Source organism: Podarcis liolepis (genome assembly GCF_965112155.1).
Source record: "Podarcis liolepis genome assembly, chromosome: 7".
Taxonomy (NCBI): domain Eukaryota; kingdom Metazoa; phylum Chordata; class Lepidosauria; order Squamata; family Lacertidae; genus Podarcis; species Podarcis liolepis.
Genome location: NC_139561.1, coordinates 73,958,961 through 73,980,361, shown reverse-complemented (window position 1 = coordinate 73,980,361; position 21,401 = coordinate 73,958,961). Strand labels below are relative to the sequence as shown.

General features: G+C 44.6%; 1 protein-coding gene across 1 annotated transcript; it reads left to right on the top strand.

Moving 5' to 3' along the window:
- Nucleotides 1-11,644: 11,644 nt before the first annotated feature.
- LOC310711146 (uncharacterized protein) lies at nucleotides 11,645-21,040 on the top strand (the record flags this gene model as incomplete). Its single annotated transcript, XM_083512614.1, has 4 exons — nucleotides 11,645-12,827; nucleotides 15,197-16,881; nucleotides 20,104-20,343; nucleotides 21,002-21,040. The coding sequence occupies 4 exons, from the start codon at nucleotides 11,645-11,647 to the stop codon at nucleotides 21,038-21,040; spliced, it is 3,147 nt and encodes a 1,048-aa protein (XP_083368740.1).
- Nucleotides 21,041-21,401: the final 361 nt, after the last annotated feature.

Here is a 21,401-nt window from a genome sequence, read left to right as displayed (position 1 = left end):
CAGAGGGACAAATAAACAATGCCTCTTGGGTCGGTCTCCTATCTTTCATTGGGCACAAGACCCAATGAAACTTGTATTTGCCACAAGGAGACAAAATACTCAAGTGGCATTCATAGTCTCTGGCTTATATTCCACATAAGATGTTCATTCAATAAAGTAGTGGGTGGGGGGTCAATTTCGAGAAGGCCTCATGAAAACACACTGCAGATTCAACCGTGAAAAGGACAAACCAGGACTTGTGACACTGTGACCGCCTAAATACCAAACATGGCTTTGAAATCACGAGCTTTTCATGCTAATCAAATGCTGCTCTCCTTGTGCTTTGAGGAGATAAGAAGCTACAATATCCAGCTCTCTTGGTCTGGCCACGCTTTAACTCCTGCTGAGATAAAAAAAATTAAAGCTACAATTGGGAATAAATTTGCCTCTTATACAACTTGTATGGCTGCAATGTTTAGTTGGTGAATCAGTTATATTAGTTGGTTATAGGGCTGAATGAAAATGAAGGGAATGACACATTTCATGAGCAACTTTGACCTCACATGATGATGTCACTGGTGGCAAACGGAGTTAAATTCGGAGTGAATGCAGTTCCCTTACTCTGCACTAGCTTAACTCGCCTTCAATGAGATCATTGCAGACAAATCTCCCTAGATACCTGAAAATGGTACTGTTTCCATGAAAAGAAGTCTGCCAATCTGAGCAGTGAGCAACAGTGAATGGACAGGTAAGCACTGGGGAAGTTGTTTGGGGGACATTTTAGTTGCGTGACAAGGCCCTCTTTTTGTCCTAAAAACAACAACAACAAACAAAAGCTTATTACTGAACATTCAGCTCAGCCTCCTAATTAAAAGCTTTTTTTTCCAGCTTACCTTTGTTATTTCCAAACATTTCAAGGCATTTCAAAACAGTGTTTGTTTTATTTGTTTTGACAATTAAATATTTAACCACTGTTGTGACAATTTAAATACTTTAAAAATTACGTATTTCATTAAATAGCAACAACTTTGCTCAGTTAAAAAGGTGCTCCTGATTAATCAGGAAGCAAAACTGGTAGTTCAAAAAAGTTGCTTATTATTATTATTATTATAAATGAAGGGGATGGTCACTGTATTAGAAGAGGCATTCCACCTCCCATCTTAGAAAGGAAGGAATGCCTCTCAGTAGAAGATCATTTTAGACTCTGGACTTGATGGTCTTGCATGAGCTCCCCTTTTTAGATGTTGTATTATTTTAAAATTTGGTAAACCGGCTGAGTTTGAGAGCCCTTCTGTTCATTTTCAGAGGAATGATGAGATAGGGCATTTGGGCATTTGTCGAAAAGTCCTGCCTTGTCTGTGCTACTGTTGCCTCTTCTAAGATGAGTACTTCTATGAAATGTGCATGCATCAGCTAAATATCCCAAAATCAATGCTTTGTTTTCATCACAGGTACTGTTTTACACATATGCATATTTGTACAGATGAATAAATTGAAACTCATTTGACTAATTAATTGGGTGCCAACCCTAACAAAATTGCTCTGTCTAGTGGTCCTTTTCCAGAGATTTGTGAGATATTCTTGCCTTCCTTCAGGAACTTGATTGAGCTTGGAAATGATGGGGAATGTATTCTTTCCTGTTCATCAGGAATAGAGCCGTGGTCCTCCAGATGTTGTTGAACAGAGGTGGAGTCCATCAACAGCTGGAGGGCCGCAGTTTCTCCGTCCTACTGTACATGATGAGTAACTGAGCATCTGAATACCCCCCAGCAGAATAATCCTTCGCATCCATTTATTCTGGCATGTACGATATTAGCTGGGCAGATAAAGAAGCAAAGAAACATTTGCCTGCTTTGGAAGAAATCAGAGTCTGAAGCAAACATGTTTAAATACGCCAAGTCCTTTCAAGACCCAGACTAAGTGGCGCCCGCTCAGGGAGTTCAAAGGCTATATTGTGTTGTGGACAACAGGATTTGCAGCTTTCTGTTTTACACACACACACACACACACACACACACACACACACACACACCCAGTATGAGTGGAGGAGAAATTCAGTTTGGTTAATTTTTTTAGGTGAACCTACCTTATTTGCACTTCCTGAAACAATATGCCAACCAGAACAGAGCTATTCTTTGAAATTCTAACTTCTCCAAACCTTGTGATACAGTTGTGTACAAAAAAATTCACATTCAGGGAAAGTGTGTATTCAAATGCACACACTGAAAAGAAGTGTGTTCTGTTAGGAAAAGCTGATAACCTTTCACCAGGATCTTTTGCTGAAAATTGCAAACTGACGCCGAGAAATGTTGAACTGAACTTTATGAATGGGGAAATAAAAACTGGAAACTCACTCACCCCTAACGCTCACCTGTGTGGCCCATTATGCTCTCGATTTTTTTATTATTAACTTGTTCATGGCTGGTGGTTCAAGAATGCAAGACTGATCTCAAGACAGAGACTTGCTTGCTCGCTTCTCAATATACACAAAACTCTGGAAATATTGTAGTTTGTATCGCAACATGCATTGTGCTAGAACTGATGGTCTTTCTTTGCTCTTCCTGGTGTCAGTGTAGCTTAAATGGTTAGAGCAGGGGTCAGCAAACCTTTCCAGCAGGGGGCCGGTCCACTGTTCCTCAGACCTTGTGGGGGGGCCAGACTATTTTTTTTGGGGGGGGAGAACGAATTCCTATGCCCCACAAATAGCCCAGAGATGCATTTAAATAAAAGCACACATTCTACTCATGTAAAAACACGCTGATTCCCAGGCTGTCCGCAGGCTGGATTTAGAAGGCGATTGGTCCTGATCCGGCCCCCGGGCCTTAGTTTGCCTACCCATGGGTTAGAGCATGGTGCTGATAATGCCAAACACAGCTGCATATTCCTACAACTCTACAATTCTATTTCTTATGGGATAGAAGTTCAATGAAAGCCCTTTTGTAGCCTTCAACACACCCCACACATATGTCAGGGCCAAACAACACTTTGGTGGCACTATTTCTTGCCATTATCTGTGAGTTTGTGGGCTGCGGGGGGAACATTATGAAAATGAGGACAGTTGTATTTGACATTTCCCCCCTTTCTCTGTTACATCTTAAATTTGTTGTTAGGGACAAGCAACCCCCCCCCCCCAACAGATCTGAGACTATGAGGAATTGAAAGATGAGGAACCCCACATGCTATGGGCACAGGGCTGCCCCCACATGGCAGCTGTTGGAATTACCGGTACCATTTCATCTTTGGTTCCCAAGGGAACTGTGCAAAAGAAAGATCCCGCCTTTCTTGCTCTCAGGCATCCAATAGGCAAGCGACAATTAGAATAGTGCTGAAGGGTGTCAAAAAGGAGTGTCCCTTCACCCTATTGGCTAGAATCTGGATCACAGAGGCTAGAAAACCAAGATTTTGAGACCAGGATCTCAGCCAGGAGCTAGGAATGAGGTAAACCAAGACTGGGAAGACTAAGTCAACCAAGGTAGGAAGGAACAGATCTTATAAGTGGCGGGGGGGGGGAGTGGCGGGGATGGAGGAAAAATACATTTGGTTCACATTTTAAAGCAAGCCAATCTAATTCACTAGTTCCAAGATTATATGCAGGTTGTAGTGCAGCTACCAATCAGACCACAAACTTTTCCAAACCTTATGGTACAGTTTCGTTAAAAGTACATTTTAATATTAATATTTATTTCATTTATGAATTGCTTCCTAAGAAGCATCACAGAGCAATTTCACAATAGAATTATAAATAGATAACAACTGCATGCAGTAAAATTGCAGATATTAAAGCTGCTGAAACAATGCATTTAGCTTTCTTTTTTAAAAAAAATAGGGACCATCTATAACTTTTCTATTTAGTGGCCGAACTAGATGGAATTTCAGGAGATGTTCTGCTGTATTTTTCCTGCAAGGGCAGCCTTTATAGTTTCAGTGTGGTTTAAAAATACACTATTCACTTAATCTTTGTTTAGTTCGCTTAATCATTGTTTTGTGACCAATTTGCATGAAAGAGGCATATGTCATAGCGGTGCCCCTAGGTAAGAAATCTACCAAATTTCAGAAGGATGGGCACAGGACGATTTGGAGGAGCCAAAAAAAATTGCTCCCTCATTGCTTTGGTTTGGTGGCCAGTTTGTATACATACACCATAGAGGTACCATTAAGTCAATAACCTGCACGACAGAAAGAAACTTTAAAGTGTTTCATCCTTGATGGAATGGGTGATTAACACCCTTTTGAGAAAATATGAGATGGATTCTTGTGGACATCTTACATTCTGAACCTTTGAAATGTGGGGTGTTTTTAAAAGGGATTCTCTGTCCCTCTTCAGTGAGAAATTTGCAGTATGATCGTACCTTGGTTGTTGAACAGAATCCGTTCCGGAAGTCCGTTCGACTTCTAAAAACATTCGACAACCAAGGCGTGAATTCCAATTGGCTGCAGGAGCTTCCTGCACTCAATTGGAAGCCGCAGAAGCCACACTGGAAGTTCGGGTTCCAAAGAACATTCGCAAACCGGAACACTCACTTCCGGGTTTGCGACGTTCGGGATCCAAGGTACGGCTGTACTTTTCCCCATGCGACGGTGCTGAACACCAACCCTGGTGTGTTTGTTGCAACCCTAAAACCCTACTTGTCTTCTTGAAAGTCCCTCAAAGTACCCCTTCACCTACCGTATTTTTCAGTCCATAAGACACACCTGACCATAAGACGCACCTAGTTTTTAGAGGAGGAAAACAAGAAAAAAAAATCTGAATGAAACAGTGGATGTATGGTTTTTGTGGTTCATGCTGTGGCCACAGACATGTGATCTGACGGTGAATTTGGGGTGACCCAATGCAAAAAATCCTGAGAATCTATGTGGATCCGTGCTTTGTAACAACGTTTTTGCATCATTGCAGCCCCAGGAAACAGTGGACGTGTGATTTTTTTGGTGCAGGTTGTAGCCATGGACATGCTATATGATCTGATGGTGAATTTGGGGTGACCCAATGTAAAAATCCTGAGGATCCATGGGCTTTTACATCCCCCTTCCCAGGCAGCCTCCGCTAGCGTCCCTTATCTCTCTCCCGATCCCACCGATCAGCTGTTTCCTTTCAACACTCTCTTCCCTCTTGTTTGCCTTAGTGTCTTTACCTTAGCTGGAGCACTTTTTTGCTCCTCCTTTTCTTCAAATTTCTCTCGTTATTGCTTTAGTCTTCCTATTTCCCCCCTTTGCAACTTTGCTGTCTTTATCTCCCCCCTCCCAGGCAGCCTCCTTTATCTCTAGCATCCCTTATCTCTCTCCCCAATCAGCAAACGATCAGCGGCTTTGTTTCAACACCCACTTCCCTCTTTCAAAAAAGAAAAGGCATGATCTGCTTTTCTCCCCCGGGCAATTTGGCTCCAGGGACCACACATTTGCTCCATAAGACACACAGACATTTCCCCTTACTTTTTAGGAGGAAAAAAAGTGTGTCTTATGGAGTGAAAAATACGGTATATTCTTTCAGTAAAACAGGATGTGACCTTCTCACTCTTTGGTTCAAAGCAGGCAGCCTAGCTCACCACTGGGTTTTCCATTATGCTGCAGGAGAAAGGTGGCATGGCCAGTTCTTTCCCTCACCAGTTACGCTTCCCTAGTTGCTTATTCGGAACATAGGAAGCTGCCCTATACCAAGGCAGAACAAACTGGTCCACCTACCTCTGTACTTCCGACACTGACTGACAGTGGCTCTCCAGAGTCCCAGCCATTCTCAGCGCTACTTGGAGAAGGGTTGTGGCTCACTAGTAGGACATCTGCTTTGTATGTAGATTGCCCCAGGGCCAATCCTAGCATCTCTAGGTAGGACTGGGAAAGACCTCTGTCTGGAGAGCCTTTGTCAGTCAGTCAAAATAAAAAATTCCTTCCAGTAGCACCTTAAAGACCAACTAAGTTCTTGGTATGAGCTTTCGTGTGCATGCACACTTCTTCAGATACAGTCAGTCAGTGTAGACATTACAGAGCTAGCTGATCCAATGGCCTGACACAATAGGTTGCTAGGATTGAATCTGGGGTTTTATGCATGCATTGAGTTGGTGGCACAGTTACTCTAAGCTGCTATGAAGGCATTACCATTGGCAGAAGCAACTTTAGGAGAGCCCAACCAGTTTGGTCACACTGGGAATGGAGCCTCAGTGGCTCGACAGGGGATGCTGCAACTGTGATGTTGAATGGAAGAGGTGGGGAGGGGGGTGAATTTGGTGTCGCACAGAGCACTGCTGGAATTTGAGATGCCCAGGTCCTCCACTGCCTTTAGCAAGAAGGGATGCCTTACCCTCTGCTCTACCAAGCAGCCGGGGGAAACATGCTTGGTTGGATTGACCTAGGTTGTTCGGACTTGGTGGAACTTCAAATGCCTACTTGGGGAGTTGCCAGCTGTAGTCCCCTGCTGAACAGGCAGCAGCTGGCATCCCTTTGCCCTGTGATCGAAAGTAAAAAGGAGAGCCCCTGATAAAACTATTCTCCAGTTGGAAGCCAAAGCTGTCAGTCACAAAAGTACACCACTAATCTCTCTCCCTCTGTATGTGTCCCACCCTAGTTCTTTTTTTCCTTATATGGAAAGTTTAAGGAGAAACATTGTCACTTTTGCTGGCACACGGTTTGCCTCTCCCATTGCCTCTGAAACTCTGAATGGTTTGTGAGGCTCCAGGATGATCTAGATTGTTTGGAGTGAATCAAAGGGAAGCTGCTTTAGCTTGGATGCCTCTCAAATCTCTCTGAATCAGATCGATGTGGCTCGGGATGGTGGGCTGGAGATGCAATTGTTATACCCATTGCCTATGCCAAACCTTTACATCTGGAATCGATAAAGTTTTAGCCTGATTTGACCCCAAGTGATGTTGTTCTGTCTGTTCTTTCTGGACGTGGGGGAAGGGGTGCCTGGCCCACACAAGTACTACAACAGAACTTCCAAGTACAGCGGTAACTTGGGTTAAGAACTTAATTTGTTATGGAGGTCTGTTCTTAACCTGAAACTGTCCTTAACCTGAGGTACCACTTTAGCTAATGGGGCCTCCCGCTGCCGCCGCACCACTGCCATGTGATTTCTGTTCTCATCCTGAAGCAAAGTTCTTAAGCCAAGGTACTATTTCTGGGTTAGCGGAGTCTGTAGCCTGAAGCGTCTGTAACCTGAAGTGCCTGTAACCCGAGGTACCACTGTATCCCTATTTTCTAGAGATTGTCTTGGATTTACAGAAGCCATCCTAGTTTCTTATTTGATCCCCCTTTTCTTTAAGACGTCCCTATTTTCATCAGAAAAATGTTGGAGGGTATGCTACAATTGGGAACAATGGACAGGCTATTTCCCCCTACAGCAACCCTCTTCCCCCCAATTTATGTTTGCACATATATGAAGCTGTGTTTTTTAAAAAATATATAATTTTTATTAACAAACCAATCAAATCACATTAATTCCAAATTACAGAGCCAAATTTTTAAATTTTTGTTGGGGGTACCCATGCTTCAAGCTCAGAAAGGGATCCAAACATCTCTCTTGCTGCTGCTTTAATATCCACAGTTCTGTCCAATCTTCTCTTTATTGTTTTCCTCATCTTCTTGTTGTTATCATATATTCCTTTCTTTGTGACCTCTGATAGTCTCCACAAGCGGGTTAAAAACAAACGTTATATCCTGTGTGGATTTTCCATTCCTCCAAGAGCCATATTCAAACAGACAGATGCCATTTCAACATTTCCGTACAAAACATTCTTAAAGTCTGCCCATTAATCCTCGCAGGCCTGTCACTCTCTTCTCTGCCTTCTTAGGGGGTTCTGCCAGGTCAACACAGTCCAATATAATAACAAAGCCATGCTCTCCTCCCCCTCAATCATAAATCCTGCAACCAGGCCTGCTTCCTAGTGAGTCTCTTTTTATAACTGTGTCATTCCAAAGGCCTTTCATTCCTTTCCAGATATTCCACAAACCATGTTTTTGATTAGTAATTCATTTCCACACAGTTCTTAATCATCCCGCTTATAATCAGTAGTTGCAACGATTCTTCGGGGGGGGGGATTGTTAGGTAATCACATAAGATAAAAAAAGAAAAGTTCCCCCCCCCATTCCATCCCGTTCCGACATACCGACCCTTTGATGTGTCTTCTTCTTGATATATTTTCCTGTTAAATCCAGCCCGTCGCTCCACTTCACAGAGGTCACTTCAATTAGCAGTTTTAACTCCCGTTCTTCACTCGAAATATGCACATATATGAAGCTGTTAATCATAGTTCTGGGTCGGTGCCAGAGTAGTGTAAAGGGGCAGGGAGTGTTCTGTTTCTATAAGGAAATGATTGTCCATACACAGCCCAAGGAAGCTTCTTTTCTGTATCTGTTCTCATCTCAGAAAAGGTAAGGTATTAGGCTGCAATCCCAAACACTCTTACTAGGCAGGAAGTCCTACATATCCTCCAATATTTCTCCAAAGAAAATAGTGATGTCCTATTACAGTGGTACCTCGGGTTAAGAACTTAATTCATTCTGGAGGTCCGTTCTTAACCTGAAACTGTTCTTAACCTGAGGTTCCACTTTAGCTAATGGGGCTCCTGCTGCTGCTGTACCGCTGCTGCACAATATCTGTTCTCATCCTGAAGCAAAGTTCTTAACCCAAGGTACTATTTCTGGGTTAGCAGAGTCTGTAACCTGAAGCGTCTGTAACCTGAAGCGTCTGTAACCCGAGGTACCACTATACATAATAAAAATAAGAATAAGAATTTTCCTCTTTATACCCCGCCCATCTGCCTGTGCTGCCCCAGCCACTCTGGGTGGCTTCCAACATCTATAAAAACATAATAAAACGTTTGACAATTATTATTATTTTTTTAAAAAACCTCCCTATGCAGGGCCACCTTCACATGGCTTGGGGGTTGCATAACTCTATTCCCTCCCAACATTTCTCTGATGAAATAGAGACACCGTACCATACCCTCCAACATTTCTTTGATGAAAGTAGGGACGTCCTGAGGAAAAGTGGGACATTCTGGGATGAAATCAGAAACAAGGATGACGAGGAAAATACCTGGAGGGTCTGAGTCTCACGGAACACATCGGGACCACTTCTGAATAAACATACACAGGATTTTACTGATACAGTTTGTGTTTACTCAGAAGTAAGCCCCATTATGGTCAGTGAGCCTTACTGGTGTAATTTGTGCCTCAGTGGTGCAAACATTATCAAAACTGCTCCCTCATGTGGAAAAACCGCAGACCCTCCAAGTTTCCCTATTTTCCAGGGACATCCCTGATTTAGAGAAGCCGTCCCAGTTTCTGATTTGATCCCAGAATGCTCCACTTTTCCTTAGGATGTCCCTATTTTCACTGGAGAAATGTTGGACGGTATGGAGTTATCCGACCCCTGAGCCATCAGAAAGCAATCCTGTATAAGGAAGGGTTTAAAAAAAAATGTTTAATGTTTTATTATGTTTTTATATATGTTGGATGCTGCCCAGAGTGGCTGGGGCTACCCAGTAAGATGTGTGGGGTATAAATAGTAAAATTATCATTATGAAATGGGACATCCCTATTTTCATTGGAGAAATGTTGGAGGGTATGAAACCAAGAATAACCCAGTGTTAGTGCTGAATACAGCTTATTCCAGAATTCCAATAGATGTTTTATATTTTTACATTCCAGGCTGAAGTATGTTCAAAATGTTGCTTCTATGGGCCTGGATAGCTCTTCTTTGTGGTAAGTATAATCATAGCTATAAAATTTTGTGTGGTGAATGTGGAGGGCATTAACCCAGAATAACAGAGGACTTCTGTCAGAAGTGAGGAACCCTTTTCAGACCAAGAGCCGCTGAAATATACTCAGAGTCCTGCAGTGATTTCATGCTCTTTATTGCAGCTTGTAAAACAGTGATTGAATTTCCCCCCAAACCTCAGGCTTTTATATACATTATTTACACAATGAGTCCCATCTGATTGGCTGATTCTGCTTCCCTCCTGGAGCCTGATTGGTCTTCTCCTGCAGGCCAATCAGTTGTTGCATTCTACGATCCTACCTGTCTGTTGTTCTAGGATCCAAGCTTAGTACATAACAGCCACATTCCCGTCTAGGCAACTTCCTGGAGGCCACATGCCAGGGATGGGTAGGAATGTCTAACAGTTTTCACAAAAAGAGAGACGGAAGTAAAAATTGCTTATAACTTATTGGTCTCATCTTCAGAACAAAAATCAATCCAACAAATACGATTGGTATTTTCTGTTGTTACGTTCAGTCTGCAATGATAAGTATTTCATTATGTGTTTTTTCCTCATTTGCAATGCATTTCCTTTGCATTGAAAGGAATGGGGTGGAATAACGTAACAACAACATAGCTCACATAATTTATGTAATTACATAAGTTATGTAGCTGTGAGAAAAGCCATTCTGCCATCACAAATCATTTGTTTGTTTGTTTGTTTATTTGTTTATTGTTCATTGGCTGCCTCTTAAGATGTAGCCCTTAGAAGGCTTAGAAAAGGTAAAGGCCCCCGACAGTTAAGTCCAGTCACGAACGACTCTGGGTTTGTGGCGCTCATCTCGCTTTACTGGCCGAGGAAGCCGACGTTTGTCTGCAGACAGTTTTTCTGGGTCATGTGGCCAGCATGACTAAGCCGCTTCTGGCGAAGCCAGAGCAGTGCACGGAAACGCCGTTTACCTTCGCGCCGGAACGGTACCTATTTATCTACTTGCACTTTGACATGCGTTCGAACTGCTAGGTTGGCAGGAGCTGGGACCGAGCAACGGGAGCTCACCCTGTCACAGGGATTTGAACCACCGACCTTCCAATCAGCAAGCCCTAGGCTCAGTGGTTTAGACCAGAGCGCCACCCGTGTCCTATATATTTAAAACAAGAACATCCTACATTGTAAGTCAGCAGCAGTATGCACAGATAAAAAATTGGAGCAATTAATTTGAACATTAATAAAACTTCACCATAGATTCCAATAAATAAATAATACTGAAACATTTTCAGAACAGCTCAATCAATTTAAATTAGTTGCATTAGAAGACAGGAGTGGGAAACCTTTTCAGGGTGGGATATTGAAGTCTCCACACAGCTGTGACCATGAAGGCTAGAAACCTAACTTTATTTATATATATATTAGACGTCTCACAGTTTGAACAGAAAACTATAGATTAAAGTGCTTTGGGGCCCATGTGCAACCTGCAATCTATGTTGCACTCACTATTTTTTATTTAACAAAATTGATATACCTCTTGCTAGAACAAAAGACCTGTAACTTGTTTACAAAAAAAAAGTCTAAAAAAAGTCTTGCACGTCACTTTGAGCTCTTTAGGTAACAAGTGACTAGTAAGTCTAAATAATAATAATAATAATAATAATAACAATAATAATAATAATGTAAAAAATAAAACCAGTAATTATTACAAATGTTGCAGTTACATACCTGGATAGGCTTGCTAGAATAAAAATGGTTTAGCAGCCCCTGAAAACAGTACAGCTCGCTGTCTTCCCATAGGCATCAGGTTTGCCACTGTGAGAACAGTAGGCTGGGATATATAAACCTTCAGCTTGATTTTGCCTTCAGAGGCAGAATACTGCCTTGAGAGCCATTTTGATTTTCAATTATTTCAACAAATGCATCCCTCTCTCATCTCTTTAGGTAGAGTTTCTGGGCGAACCCAAGGGAAGCACTTCATAACAGCCTTCATGCAGAACGGGTTGCAGAAAAGCTTTGAGGATGGCAGTTTCAAACTCTTCGTCACTGGCCTAAAAGACGGCACCTCTGTCACTGTTGCCGTCTACAAGACCAAGTTCCTGAGGGACTTTGCTGTCAAGCGTGGTGAGACCGTGCCAGTACAGTTGCCAAGTAACGTCGAAATGGTTGGAAGCAACAAATTCCACTCTGCCGTCATCGTCAGGGCCTCCCATGATGTCACGGTCCTCTCACTTAGCTCCAAACTCAACTCAGTTGCCACCACAGTTGTCTACCCCAGGTATTTACTTGGGAATACTCACTATGTGGTGACACCTTCTGGAGAGCCTTCCAAAGGGTTCCAGGAGTTCTCCGTGGTATCCAGCCAGGACCCTACTCAAGTCTTCATCTATGTCACCGGCCAAGTGACTTTCCATGGGGTGACTTATGGGCCAGGAAGCAAGCTCGTTATCTCCCTTGAAGCTTACCAAGCTGTCCAGATCCAAAGCCACCAGGACCTTTCTGGCACCAAAGTGGTCTCTCACAAGCCGGTTGTAGTCTTGTCTGGCCACAGTTGCATTTGGGCACATGACAATTGCCAGCATGTTTCTGAGCAGCTGCTGTCCACCCGGAAATGGGGCAAAGAATTCTTGGTAGCCCCACTGCCCTTCCAGACCAATTACGATGTGGCCTATGTGGCTGCTTGCCAGACAACACACCTCCAAGTCCGTTCTGGCAGCCATTATGCCAAGCACCATTTGCAAGATGGGCAGGTGATTGCAGTTGAAGTGAGAGGCCAAAAGCCCCTGTACATCTCTTCCAATGTGGGGGTCCAAGTGCTGTTCTACGCCACAGGAGGGGTCAAAGAGGGTGTTCCCTATGACCCCTTCCTCTCTGGTGTCCCTGCAATGTCTGACTACTCCAAATCCTACGGCATCCTGGGTCAGGAAGGCTTCCACAACCTGGGACTCATTGTCGCAGAGAGCAGAACGTGCCAGAGCATTACCTTAGACAAACAACCACTGCATTATGCACACTGGCGGGTCATACCAGGCACTTCCTACTCCTGGACTGAGTTCATCTTCAGTGGGCACCAGGCAATGCACTTTGTAGAACACCCCAAGTCTACCTTCAGCCTTCTGAGTATTGGGGTCGCCCCACACAATAGCTATGGCTCTGTGGCCTTTGCCATCCATTGTAAGTCCTGCCTTCCTTCCTCCTTTCCATCCTTCCTGTTACATGCTGCACATCCAGAGTTCCCCTGATGTATCCAAGATCTCAAAGTCATCTCCAGCTGCCATATCTATTTCTTCTTCTTAACCTATATCACCATATCCCAGAGGTAAGGAAGCTGTGGCCTTCCATATGTTGTTGGACTCCAACTCTCAACTACATGGCCAATGAACAGGGATGGCAAGAGTTGTAGTTCAGCAACTATTGGAAGACCACCAGTGTCCAGTCTCTGGTGCAGGAGCTATTGTGTCTTTTTCAGTCTGAGCACAATTAAGGCAAAGTTTGCTTCTGCACTAGAGCCATTTAGCACTGCTACGGCATTGCTTGTACCCAATCTGCTGGAAGAGGGATTAAAATGGTCATTCCACGCAGTATTTAATGCTGTTACTAAATTTAGCAAAGCCCACCAGCAATGCTATTTTTCTAGAAAAAGAGGTGCCAGAATTCACCATGAACGCCTCCCTCATGCTCTTAGAATGGCAATGGCACCCACCTGAAAGGTGCCGGAGCTGAGTTCTAATGAGTTCTGGCTGGGGGGGGGGGACCCTGCTCACCAGCAAGGCCAAGATCCTACAATAATGTTTATTCAGAGGCCTCATTCAGTAATAATCCCTACAATTTTATGAAGAAGTTCCCTCTGTGTGGCTCCTACCAACTGTAGTATTAGAGAGGAATTGCCTCTTAAAAGCTTCTTAATTAATTAGTTCCTGTTCTAATCAGAGTGGCTTTGATTCTTCATTTCCTCACTTCTTTCTTTTTTATAAATTGCAGTTTATAGAAAAGAAAAGAAAAGAAAAAGAATGAGAGCAAACCAATGAGCAAAGTTTGCCTCCCTTGAGAGAACAGGAGCTAAGAAATTCAATGTTAAATGTACTAATGATTTGATTAATGATTTTAATTACATGTTCACTTCCACTGAATACTGTGCACAGCCTAAACACACACACACACACACACACACACACACACACACATCAAGCAGTCTAGAAATTTTCAAAATAAAATAAATCTATAATGCCATGTTCCTACTGAGCAGGAAGCATAAGATCCAAGAAGGAAATTTCTAATTAAAAGGGCATTAGCCCTGAAAAACTTCAGTAACATTACCTGTGCACTCTGTTGCATTTTTAATTTTAAAAATTGATGCAAATCAGGTCTGAAAAAGGTGGATGGGGAACTCAGAAAGCACTGGAATGCAATAGATTGGCAATTCCATTTTCTCGATTCTCTCTGACAAGTGAGCGATCAAAGGATTAAACTGCTACTATGGAACATTTAGGCTGCTTTAGTAAGGGAATTATGGAAGTCTGAGAATAGTGTCATCCAGCATTGTGTTCTCCCATCTTGGGTGTCCAGATATTGCTGTATCCCATATCCCATCATCCCTAGCCAGCTTTGGATGATGGCAGTTGTAGTTCAACAACAGCTGGGGACCCAAGGTTGAAGAGCACAAGTACATCACGCAATTTGGCAAAAAAGGAAAACAGAAGTGATCTTATGACATGACAGACCATTTGCTCACCTAGTCCAGAACAATCTGCTTTCCTTGGCAGCAGAGCTGCAGGGCCCTACCCAACTCCTGTTACCTGACTCTTGTAAACAGAGGTGCCAAGGACTGAGCCTGCAACATAGACACAACCTGCAAAGGGTCTAGAACTGACCACCTTCTGCAAGCAACAGTTCCAGCTGATCAGCCAGCTAGCAAGGGAGTGAGGGGCACCAAAAGTGTAAGGCAAAGAGGAAGTGCTTGAAGAACTGCTTTGCATGCAGAAGGTCCCAGGCTCAATCCTTGGTTTCTCCTGGTAAGGCTGGGAAAGACTCCCTATCTGAAACTTTTGCAGAGCCACATCCAGTCAGTGTGGACAATGCTGAGCTGGTTGGGCCAATGGTCTGGCTTTGTAGGAGGCCGCTTGCTATGTTTCTATGTGCTTTTGTACTTACATGACCTACTTCTCCTTAGGGCTGAACACAAAGAGCCTTCTCTTATTATCTGAGTGCACAGGTAGGTTGATATGGGAGGAAAGAAGGGAGGACAGTGCTATATGAAGAAACCTGCACTCCCATGATCCCTTTCCATCAGTCATGCTTGGCTTGGGCTGATGGGAGCTGATGCCCAACAACATCTGGAAGGCCACAGGTTCCTCACCAGGTTCCTCACCCATGATGTACAGAAATGGTTGGTGGTGGGGGACAGGCTTTGAGATTCTGTGGAACAGGGCGTTATTTCATAGCCTATTATTTCCTTTTCTCTTTCATGTCTTTCTGGGCCTTCCAAGATATTTCTGTACTGATAGCTCTTCCATTTACCCTCAGTGATTCTTTGTGTTTTCTAGCAGCCCTGCCTCCACTGAGCCCTCATCCCATCCCCTGCAGTGGAACGAGTTGTGGAAAGGGATACGTATGCAGCATTACGCACAATCAGCCACAATGCGTCCCAGAACCTCAGACCTGCAATACCATCCAATGCCAAGAGGGGACAGTGTGCAAGATAGTAGAGGGCCATGCCAGGTGTGTCCCTCACCCACCATCTTGTCATCAAGTCCAGTGCCAAGAAGGGTCAATATGTGACCTAGCTGGTGGCTTCCCTAAATGTATCCCAGCACCAGCATCCTGTGAGAATACTCAATGCAAGCCGGGAACAGTGTGCAGCCTCATCAATGGCTGGCCCCAGTGTGTGCCCCACCAGCCTTCCTGCCACAAAGTCCAATGTGAAGTTGGGACTGAATGCGAGGTTGTCCATGGTCAGCCTAAATGTGTCCCAGTAACAGCATCATGCGGTGTCCTTCTTTGTGATAAAGGGGCCATGTGTGAGGTGATCGATGGCTACCCGACGTGTGTCCGATTGCCGCCATCCTGCCTGCATACCGTCTGCGAGCAAGGGACTATGTGTAATATTGTGGATGGTTGGCCTAAGTGTGTCCCAGGGCCATCCTGTGCCAATTTAAATTGTGTGGCTGGCACTGAATGCAAGACTGTGAACAACTTGCCCAGGTGTGTACCCGTCCTACCGTCCTGTAACAAAGTTCACTGCAAGCAGGGGACAGTATGTAAGATAGCTAATGGGATTCCCGCCTGCGTGCCCGTTGCACCTTCCTGTGGCACCATTCACTGCAAAGAAGGAACAATCTGTGAGATCACCGATGGTATGCCCAAGTGTGTGCCCACCGTCATATCCTGTGACAAAATCCAGTGCGCAGTGGGAAATGTCTGCGAAATGGTGAACGGGTGGCCCAGCTGCGTGCCCCTGCCGCACTCCTGTGAGAATACTGAATGCAAAACGGGAACAGTGTGTGATATTGTCAATGGCTGGCCGACGTGCATCCCAGATAAACCAACGTCGTGTGCGTCCTTTGTTTGCACAGAAGAGGCCGTGTGTGAAATGGTTGATGACAAGCCAACATGCATACCCATCCCGCTTTCCTGTGACAGATATGAATGCAGACAAGGAACTGTATGTGAAATAGTGCATAACTGGCCCACGTGTGTGCCGTTGCCATCTTCATGTCAGAAAACAAAATGTGCAGAGGGGACTGTTTGCAAATTCATTGATGGAAGGCCCAAATGCATTCCCATCCCTCCCACCTGCGACAAGTTGCAATGTAAAGTGGGAACCATCTGTAAAACAGTTAACGGATGGCCAGAATGTGTTCCAGCCCCTCACTCCTGTGAAAACGTCTACTGTAGACAAGGGACCGTTTGTAAAATCATCCAAGGTTGGCCCCAGTGCACAGCAATCCAACCGTCCTGTGACAAAATCCATTGCAGTCAGGGGACAACTTGTAAAATGGTTGATGGTTGGCCTCAGTGTGTGCCTATCCCACCCACCTGTGACAAACTCGGCTGCAGGGATGGGACTACTTGTGAAATTATAGATGGTTGGCCAATGTGTGTTCCAATCCCAGCCTCTTGTGACAAAATCCAGTGCAAAGAAGGAACACTTTGTAAATTAGTTGATGACTGGCCCACCTGCATTCCCATTACAAACTCGTGTGAAAAATTCACCTGCAGTACAGGAACTGTGTGTGAGATATACGAAGGGCATCCAAGGTGTATTTCCGTCTCGCCTTCCTGTGACAAGTTCCATTGCAAAGAAGGGACAGTTTGTGAAATCAGTAGTGGTTGGCCCAAATGTGTTCCACATTCCAGCTTGTCCTCTTGTGAAAAAATCAGCTGCAGTGCAGGGACTAAGTGTGAGATATACGAAGGGCATCCAAGATGTATTTCCGTCTCACCTTCCTGTGACAAGTTCCATTGCAAAGAAGGGACAGTTTGTGAAATCAGTAGTGGTTGGCCCAAATGTGTTCCACGTTCCAGCTTGTCCTCTTGTGAAAAAATCAGCTGCAGTGCAGGGACTAAGTGTCAGATATATGAAGGGCATCCAAGATGTATTTCCGTCTCACCTTCCTGTGACAAGTTCCATTGCAAAGAAGGGACAGTTTGTGAAATCAGTAGTGGTTGGCCCACATGCGTTCCCCATTCCAACCCAGCTTCCTGTGAAAAAATCAGCTGCAGTGCAGGGACCAAGTGTGAGATATATGAAGGGCATCCAAGATGTATTTCCGTCTCGCCTTCCTGTGACAAGTTTCATTGCAAAGAAGGGACTGTATGTGAAATAAGTAGTGGTTGGCCCAAATGTGTTCCACGTTCCAGCTTGTCCTCTTGTGAAAAAATCAGCTGCAGTGCAGGGACCAAGTGTGAGATATATGAAGGGCATCCAAGATGTATTTCCGTCTCGCCTTCCTGTGACAAGTTTCATTGCAAAGAAGGGACTGTATGTGAAATCAGTAGTGGTTGGCCCAAATGTGTTCCACGTTCCAGCTTGTCCTCTTGTGAAAAAATCAGCTGCAGTGCAGGGACCAAGTGTGAGATATATGAAGGGCATCCAAGATGTATTTCCGTCTCACCTTCCTGTGACAAGTTCCACTGCAAAGAAGGGACAGTTTGTGAAATCAGTAGTGGTTGGCCCAAATGTGTTCCACATTCCAGCTTGTCCTCTTGTGAAAAAATCAGCTGCAGTGCAGGGACCAAGTGTGAGATATATGAAGGGCATCCAAGATGTATTTCCATCTCGCCTTCCTGTGACAAGTTTCATTGCAAAGAAGGGACTGTATGTGAAATAAGTAGTGGTTGGCCCAAATGTGTTCCACGTTCCAGCTTGTCCTCTTGTGAAAAAATCAGCTGCAGTGCAGGGACCAAGTGTGAGATATATGAAGGGCATCCAAGATGTATTTCCGTCTCGCCTTCCTGTGACAAGCTTCATTGCAAAGAAGGGACTGTATGTGAAATCAGTAGTGGTTGGCCCAAATGTGTTCCACGTTCCAGCTTGTCCTCTTGTGAAAAAATCAGCTGCAGTGCAGGGACCAAGTGTGAGATATACGAAGGGCATCCAAGATGTATTTCCGTCTCGCCTTCCTGTGACAAGTTTCATTGCAAAGAAGGGACAGTTTGTGAGATCAGTAGTGGTTGGCCCAAATGTGTTCCCCATTCCAGCTTGTCATCCTGTGAAAAAGTCAGCTGCAGTGCAGGGACCAAGTGTGAGATATACGAAGGGCATCCAAGATGTATTTCCGTATCGCCTTCCTGTGACAAGTTTCATTGCAAAGAAGGGACAGTTTGTGAGATCAGTAGTGGTTGGCCCAAATGTGTTCCCCGTCCCAGCTTGTCCTCTTGTGAAAAATTCAGCTGCAGTGCAGGGACCAAGTGTGAGATATATGAAGGGCATCCAAGATGTATTTCCGTCTCGCCTTCCTGTGACAAGTTTCATTGCAAAGAAGGGACAGTTTGTGAGATCAGTAGTGGTTGGCCCAAATGTGTTCCCCGTCCCAGCTTGTCCTCTTGTGAAAAAATCAGCTGCAGTGCAGGGACCAAGTGTGAGATATATGAAGGGCATCCAAGATGTATTTCCATCTCGCCTTCCTGTGACAAGTTCCATTGCAAAGAAGGGACTGTATGTGAGATCAGTAGTGGATGGCCCACATGCGTTCCCCATTCCAACCCAGCTTCCTGTGAAAAATTCAGTTGCAGTGCAGGGACCAAGTGTGAGATATACGAAGGGCATCCAAGATGTATTTCCGTCTCGCCTTCCTGTGACAATTTTCATTGCAAAGAAGGGACAGTTTGTGAAATCAGCAGTGGTTGGCCCAAATGTGTTGCCCGTATGATCCCACCTGCTTGTGAAAAAATCAGCTGTCATGCAGGGACTGTGTGTGAGATATATGAAGGGCTTCCAAGGTGTATTTCCATCTCGCCTTCCTGTGACAAGTTCCATTGCAAAGAAGGGACTGTATGTGAGATCAGTAGTGGTTGGCCCACATGCGTTCCCCATTCCAGTTCACAATTTTGTGGAAATGTCAGCTGCAGTGCAGGGACTGTGTGTCAAATGGCTTATGGTTGGCCCAGATGTGTTACAATCTCACCCTCCTGTGACCAATTTAGCTGCAGTGCAGGGACTGTGTGTCAAATTGTTTCTGGTTGGCCCACATGCGTTCCCATCCCACCCTCCTGTGGAAATGTCAGCTGCAACATCGGGACTGTATGTCAAAAGGTTTTTGGTGGGCCCCAATGTGTTCCCAGCCCACTTTCCTGTGCAAAATTCAGTTGCAGTGCAGGGACAGTGTGTCACATGATTTCCGGTTGGCCCCAATGTGTTCCGAGCCCTCCTTCCTGTGACCACTTCCGGTGCCAAGATGGGACAGTTTGTAAAATTGTGGACTACTGGCCCAGATGTGTTGCTGTCCCACCATCCTGCGACAGAGCACATTGTCAAAGAGGGACTGTTTGTGAGGTCATCAGTGGCTTGCCAACTTGTGTACCCATTCTGTCTTCCTGTAACAAAACTCACTGTACACAGGGAATGGTGTGCCAGATTGCACATGGCCGGCCAACATGTGTTCCAGCAGCAGCACCTTCTTGCGCTTCTGTACATTGTCAAGTGGGGACTGTGTGTCGGCTTGTTAATGGATTCCCCCAATGTGTGCACAACCCACCTTCCTGTGACAAATTCCGCTGCAGTGTGGGGACTGTCTGTCAGATTGTGAATGCCTGGCCCCAGTGCGTCCCTCTGCCGAGCTCCTGCCATAGTACCCATTGCCAAAGGGGAACTGTATGTCAAGTTATAAATGGACGGCCCAAATGTGTGCCAGTAGCAGCACAAGCATGCCGCACAATTCACTGCAAGAGAGGGACAACCTGTAAAGTTGTGAATGGGGTCCCCAAGTGTGTGTCTGTTTCGCCCGCCCAGTCAATCTGCTGGGCCTCTGGACAACCCCACTACCACACCTTTGACGGACGCAGCTACGATTTCCAAGGTACCTGCACTTACACTGTGGTTAAGACCTGCCAACCCACTTCGGCTCTACCTTTCTTCCATATCTACACCAAGAGCCAGAAGAACTCCCGGTTCTCTTTCGTCAGCCAGGTCACCATCTCTGTCTATGGCTCCAACATCACCATGGTCAAGTACGAATATGGCCTTGTCAGAGTAAGAGCCCATCTCTGTGTGGTTTTATTAAAACTGAGGAAGTGGCGCCAGGGGTTGGGAATCTATAGTTGTTGCTGGACTTCCACTCATTTCAGACTGTTGGCCATGCTGGCTGGGGCTGATGGGAGCTGAAGTCCAATAACAACTGGAGGGCTACAGTTTGCTTATTTATTTTATTTCTCTCACACACCTGTCCTTCACTATAGCATTCCAGGGTAGGTTACGAGAGAGAGAGAGAGAGAGAGAGAGAGAGAGAGAGAGAGAGAGAGAGAGAGAGAGATTGGTTCAGCAGCCTCTGCAGGGCCAGCAGTTTCCTACACCTTTTTTCTTTTAATTGATGCATTTGAAGGTGGTGGAGATTTTGTCTCCTATCTACCTTTGTCAGAATCCACTTATCTGAAACCATCCTTTTTTACTGTGCCATTCTCACAGTTTTTCAGACACTCCCTGATTTTCCAAATTTGCATTTGTCATCTCGGGGTGCTTCCCCACAAAAGTACTTGACTATTCCAAGTATAAGGATCCGTAGGGATCAGGAATAAATATGGCTCTGTTTATATTTTAATGCAAGCCTACCAAGTTCACATTTTCTGAAATGATATGCAAACTCAAGCAGCTCACTTTCAAAATTTGCAATTCTCTGAATTTTGCATTGCAGTTCTGCAACCGAAAAAAAGGGCCGAAAATGTGGCATTAGGGGAAAGCATGCATAAAAACACCAATAGCGGTGAAATGAATTGTTAGAAAAACTTGCTTGCAAAAATGTGCAGATTTGGAGAAGTGCACAATGAAATGTTGACAACTTTGTGAGAACATTATTTTTAAAAGAAACGAATTGCAAAGTGAAGCAGAAGTGCAGCAACGTGAACTTAAGCCTAGAAAAAAGAGAAGCTGACAGATTCATGCAGAGCTACTCCTTTCTCGGTGTTGTTGTTTTTAAGTAAACGTGTTCTGACTGAGCCACAGAAACATAAGAAGCTGCCTTATGAAAAGTCAGATTATTTTCCCACCTGGCCTAGTATTGCCCGTTTTGACTGGCAGCAAGTCTCCAGCTACAA